Raw genomic sequence first — 6974 nt, forward strand, 5'->3', positions numbered from 1 at the left:
TTGGCTGAAAATTTCAGTACATGTTCCTTAATAATAAAGATTTCGGAGGTACTAAAATAATTAACTAAGAATAATTTTACAACTTTTAAAACCCTAAGCACCTGTTTTTTAAATGTATAGTTTGTTATTTTTTTTTAATATTGTGTCCAGATTGAGATTTTTTTAATATTTTTCTTTTGTTTTAGTAGAAAAGAATGATAATATTATAAAGAAGTTTTAATTAAAAGACTATTGAGTTTCGAAAAAAATTGATCAAGTAACAGTGTTTTGAATTTTTTCAGATTTGCCCCCTTTTTAACACTGATTTTGATAAAATTTCTCTTAAATATAAAATCTGTCTTAAATATTAAATACATAAATATAAACTTTAAGTAAATTTACATATAATTTGTTTATCAAATTTTTAGTTTTATATATCATCAAAAGCAAAGTAAAATATATATGAATCACTGGAATTGCCACCTAAACAAAATTTTCAAGCTTTTGTGAGAAAACCGGTTTATAGCCTAAAAAAGCCCCGCAAAGGCTTAGAACCCAGACCTTATTTTTGGAACCAGTTGACAAACATGAATAATTTTGGTAGGTTGAATGTGCATACATATAATAAATAACTCCTAAAGATTTCAACACAATCAGACAAACTAATCACAAGATATTTATCGCAGCGTGCAAAAAACTCATATATTGAGAAAAACAATAATTAAGATTTTTAGTGAAAAATAATTTTTTTTATATATAAAAAGGTCAAAAAAGTATTGAAAAACAAAACGTCTTGACCGTTATTAAAAACATAGAAAAAAGAAAAATTTGAAAACTTTAATATTTGAAAAACATTTAAACAAAATAGAATTATTCAATCAATCATAAAAAGCTTAAATATTAAAAGACAATAACGACGTTACAAAATACAATAGCTAAAATCTAAAACACTCATGCTTCATAAGATGCACCTTCACTTACATTTACTATATCAGTAAAACTTTTTTTGTTGTGCATAAAGCAGCTTTCTTCTTTGTTTTATTAAGTCAATCGACTTCTTTTCTATCATCTTTATTCTTTCTTGGTCTATTTTGATACAATACTGAGTAGCAAATGTACCTGGTGTAACATTTAAATATTCAAATATGTTCAATATATCATAAATACCATCATTAAATGAAATTACTGCAGATGCAACACTTATTTCTAAAGTGGCACGGCAAACAAAAATCTCTTTAGGACAACGCTTCTAAATGATAGCATAAATGGACTCGTTTGAGTTTTGAGTTTTGCCATGTAAACATCTACTAAGAAGCTTATTATCACTAAGGTCAAGAAAAGTGGGTTTAATTTTATCCCTAATAACAGTTTGTATTCCAGTTTTTTCTTAAGTTTTTATGTTATTGATTTTATCACACTGATATCTACACTAAAAGTCATTAGTTTGAAGACACATATTGTTATGTACGCGGAAATAGCGATTTACGGAGCCGAATTTTGTGTTAAAATTTTGTGACTCGCTATTTTTATTTTTTTTTTAGGTAGTTTAAGGCAAACGTATTTTTGAGGAGTTTTTTTTTTAGAAACATATATACACAAGTAAATTTTTGGAAGAAGAGTTAAGCTTATTTTTAATGTCACTTTTACGCATGATTGTTACCATTACCATTTTTTTGAGCATTTTGCTCATGAAAAATAAGTTGATGCTAACTTAAAAAATTCTTGTTGAAGGACTCTTTATTCCGCTGTTATTATTTTAAATATATTTTTACATGCATTTTCTTTGCATATACCAAATTACATCGAAAAATATTATTGACCAGATAGTTAAATCAATTTAGCACTTTTGGTACCTAATTTCTGTTTTTCCAATTTTTTTAAGCGGATTTCCCGTCTCATTTTTTTTTAATAGGGTTAGACTAACGTTTTTTGTTGTGTTTTTTTTTTAGAAACATATATACACATAGTATATTTTTGGAAAGAAGAAAAAATAAGCTTGTTTTTTGTGTTACTTTTATGTATGGTTGTCTTACCTTTTTTTTGAGTATTTTGCTCATAAAAAATAGGTTTATTTATTTTATTTATTTATTCAGTCATCAATAATTATTATTTACAAATTTGTTGAAATCATGCACAGTAAAAACAGTTCATGGTAAGAATTTATCTATAATACATACTCTAATTACTGACGGAGAGAGGCAGACAAAGACCCCTCTTTTCTGACAACATTTGCAATAATAGCTGCGCCAGCTAAATTAAAAAGCGTGAGTAAACTGTTGTATTAAATACTACATTTAAAACAGTTGAGTGATGGTGCGTTTACTGTGGTAGTTAATAAAGAATTGATCGAATCAATTCCAATTATTTTATAATGCTGTAAAAGGTCCATACGCGTGCAGCGTTTTTCAAGGGTAGTCAAATTGGGCCGTGTTAAACGTTCCTCGTATTTTAGGTGACTTTTTGACTTAATCCATTTTGTGGATCGATGTTGAATTTTTTTGATTGTAAAACCTTTTTTTGATTGTAAAACCTTATAAAAATTGAAAATAGTCTGGAAAAAACTCATTAACCGATGTTACCTCAAATCGTCATCTTGCCCCGTATGCGGGGCAAGATGACGATTTTAAGATAAGTTAATTCCATGATACCATTACTGTCTTAAATATCACGGTATCATAAATTCTAGTTTATAAAATAAGTAATATAAATAGTGGTGTAATTTTTAATAAAAATTAAGTTTATATATTTATATAGGGCTATGTCAAAAAACCTGCTAATCAGTTCATAGTAAATTCCAAAACAACAAAATAAAACAAATGTCAAACAAAATATTTTAATGCACAATAAAACAATGTAATAATTGCTAAGCTACACAAGAGTAGCATATAGTACAAGTAAATTTGCGTTCAACATATTGCCCACAAGTTAAATGACACCAGTGTTCACAAGATTTACACATATCCCAGTCATCATCAAGCAATGGAACATTAGGATCACCATAGATAATTTCACAATACCAACATGAAATTTCTTCAGTTTTGTCAACTATTTTTGAAACTTGATTTTTGGATTTTTTTTTCGCTCTTTTTTTGGCTTTGTCATTTTTCTTTCTATCGTTAGTTACAGCTGTTTTTTTAAGCTGGCCCTTCTTTTCTCTAACAGCTTTCTTTATTTTTTGATTCATCATTTTTCTTTTTTCTCGAGTGCAGCTAATTGAACTGCAGCTTTAAAAGGGGAACTTGTTGCCACTTCTGCTCGCTTAAATTTTCGTTTACGGCTAGCACTATTTGTAACCCTACAAGTAATAGGATAAGGTCGAATGTTCTCAGGTAATACAGTTTTTCGCACATCGTTTAACTCTATTTGGGTTCTATCAACATTTGCATCTGCATTTGACTGAATGCATTTTGGTTCAGTGTTAACAGTTGGCAATGATAAAGAGTTGTTGTTGTTAAATGATATGGTCAATGCTGATGTAACTGCATTAAGTTTCACCTTTGATGTTGACTGTTGCTGGCGATCTTCAACTACTGGAACAAAATATTACAGAAAAAATTATATAACATATGTCATAAAAATCATCATAAAATTATTTAGGTTAATTTTACGTTATTTCATATTCTATTATTTAGCATAATTGTCCAATATTATAGATAAGCTGAAGTTATTAGCTTATTTAAATTATAAATTATCAGGTAAAAATTTGTAGATAAAAAAAAACAAAGACAAACATTTTTAAACTTTTAGTTTTAAGAAACAAATAAAAAAACGAACTGTCTAAATAATATATAATTTACATACTTATTCCTGATTGATTATTTGATATAATCTGATTTTTTGGTATTGGGCTATCAATGGTCAATGATGGTGCAAAGTCAGTTAAAGAAAAGATCTGCGGATTGAAGGGCCAGATTCCAGTTTCTTCAAATCCTTTTCTTGCAATGCCAGTTGTTGCTGATCGGTCATACGCATGTCTTACAAGAGCAGGAATCTGTGCTTCAGTGATTGGTCTACCTGGGTGATTTACCATCCAGTTATCACAAGCTTGACTGTAGTAAGTTTTAAATGGTGAAAAGAAGGTAACATCTAGAGGTTGCATCATATGGGTGGCATGTGGTGGCAATGTTAGCATTACAATTGAATGTTTTCTGCAGTATTCAATGGCTGAAAAACTTATGTGTGAGTTATGGTTATCCACAATTAACAGAACAGGATCAGCAATAGTTGGTTTTGTGTGATAAGCTAAGTGCTTTAAATAATCTACAAAAATTTCCTGCATCATCCAACCAGAGTTATGGGCAAAGCCAACTGAATCAAGTGGAGAATTGTCCAGAAAATCATGCCGCATTCTTTTTCGTGGAAAAATAAAAGCTGGAGGTATGTAAGTTCCAGCAGCATTTATGCTACAAACTATGGTTACAGTTTTTCCTCTTTCAGCAGAAACAACTTTGCCCACTCTTTTAATGCCTTTGACTGAAAATACTTTTGGGATTTTTGTTGGTACAATGGGTAACCTACTTTCATCAGCATCGAAGATTCTTGAAGGTAAAAATTTATGCGTTCTCAAGAGATCTTGAAGTAAATCAAAAAATATTGCAACCTGTGGGGAGTTAAAACCTTGAATTCTACCCAAAGACGTCATTTCAGGAGTTCGTAATGAAATATTGTTGTGGCGTTTCAAAAATCCACTTAATCTGTCAAAACCAGCAATTTTTAATTCCCTGTTAAAATTATGTTGAACATTATTATTATGTTCCGCAAATTCAAATGCAAATTTTCTGAGCTGCACTTTGGTCATACCAAAAAATCTTTTGCTCAACTCAATTAAATATTCTGCAAGTAATTTTTCCATTTCCATTGAAAATATAGGACGAAACCTTCCATTGCTGATTGGAAATTGATCCGAAGATTTTTTAAGGTAACGCCTTAGTGTTGCTTCTGGAACTCCAAAATTTACAGCAGCTTGGTTCTTGCTGCAAGCATTGGAATTGCAAGCTTCAATAGCTTGAGTCATGTTCTGCATTGTCCAATTTCCATTGGCACCTCTACTTGTAGTTCTGATATAGTTGCGAACCATTTTAATAACTACAAATAACACAATAGTATACAATGGGACTGTCAATATAAACAAATAACATGCAAATACATGTACCATATTAGAAAAATACTTTACACACACACACACATACACACACACACACACACACACACATATATATATGTATATATATGTATATTATATATATATATATATATATATATATATATATATATATATATATATATATATATATATATATATGTATGTATATACATATACATACATATGTATATATATATATATGTATGTGTATATATATATACATACATATATATATATATGCATATACATATATACATACATATATATATATGCATATACATACATATGTATATATATATGTATGTGTATATATATATGTATGTGTATATATATACATATATATATATATATATATATATACATATATATGTATATCTATATACATGTATGTATATAAATGTATATATATATATAAGTATATATATACATACACATATATATATATATATATATATATATATATATATATATATATATATATATATATATATATATATATATATACATATATATATATAAATATATATATATATATATATATATACATATATATATAAATATATATATATATATAAATATATATATATATATATATATATATATATATATATATATATATATATACATATATATATAAATATATATATATATATATATATATATATATATATATATATATATATATATATATACATATATATATAAATATATATATATATATATATATATATATATATATATATATATATATATATATATATATATATATATATATATATATATATATATATATATATATATATGTATTTGTATATGTATGTATAAAACAGATTAAATATAACCATAAAGTATTGTTATTAACCCTAATCATATTAGCCATGCTTATTTTACAAACAGATATATGCATGACTAAAATTGACATATGCATAAATAATAATATTCACAACATAACTAAACTTAATTAACTTTAAAGTAACTTTAATTATAATTCTAAGTTACTTTATTATAATTGTGTTTATTGTTATAAGTTAAACACAACTAGGCAACAAGATTTAAGTTAAACAAAACTAGAGGCAGTGTTCATACAGTTTATAGTAAAACATGTACTTCGGCAAAACGACGAACGAGTCATCTTACCCCGTTCATCTTGCCCCTAGACTACACAATCTTCAAAGGTGATTCAGAACTATATATAAATAAGTTATCATAGCTTAATACTACTCGTTTGGCTTCCAAATTGAACAAGCTAAACGAAAAATTCTCGCTTACCTTTAGCTGGTGATGTAATGATGAAAAAAATCAAATGCAAGTGAAATTTTTTTTTTTCCTAATATCGGAAAAACCTTATTTAATACTTATCTTTCATCCAGAAAATAATATTTGTAAAGAAAACATAAATAAATCTAGTAGATATAATCTACATCGCTCTCAGCTACAGTCAGCTTTCATATTTAGTTGAATTTTGAAGATAATGGCAGATTGTCATCTTGCCCCATTCGTCATCTTACCCCATACTCCTATTTATATCTCCTATGAAATAAGGAGACCAAGCTGGGACGGCAAATTTTAATAATGGTCGGATATAACCCAGTTTACACAGATTGGTTCGGAATTAGTCAATATTTAGTCGAAATTGGTCGAAAAATGGATAAAACATTTAGCAACCTTTTGACTGCTTGATTCGAAATGTATACTTCAAACTTTCTTATATATACGTTTACTAAACGTCGATCTAACGTTTAGAATATCGACTTGCATTAGTCAATATTGTAAACCTTTTATGGACCTTAATTAAACTTAAACATTTAAAGATTTAAAATCTACGCTTTAAATTTTTTAATATATACGTTAA

General features: G+C 27.2%; 1 protein-coding gene across 1 annotated transcript; it reads right to left on the bottom strand.

Moving 5' to 3' along the window:
- Positions 1–2798: 2798 nt before the first annotated feature.
- LOC136090715 (uncharacterized) lies at positions 2799–5184 on the bottom strand. Its single transcript, XM_065817574.1, has 2 exons — positions 3781–5184; positions 2799–3509 (listed from the first exon to the last, which is right to left on the bottom strand). The coding sequence occupies exons 1-2, from the start codon at positions 5132–5134 to the stop codon at positions 3163–3165; spliced, it is 1701 nt and encodes a 566-aa protein (XP_065673646.1). The 5' UTR covers positions 5135–5184; the 3' UTR covers positions 2799–3162.
- Positions 5185–6974: the final 1790 nt, after the last annotated feature.

The sequence above is a fragment of the Hydra vulgaris genome, chromosome 14, assembly GCF_038396675.1.
Source record: "Hydra vulgaris chromosome 14, alternate assembly HydraT2T_AEP".
NCBI classification, from domain to species: Eukaryota; Metazoa; Cnidaria; class Hydrozoa; order Anthoathecata; family Hydridae; genus Hydra; species Hydra vulgaris.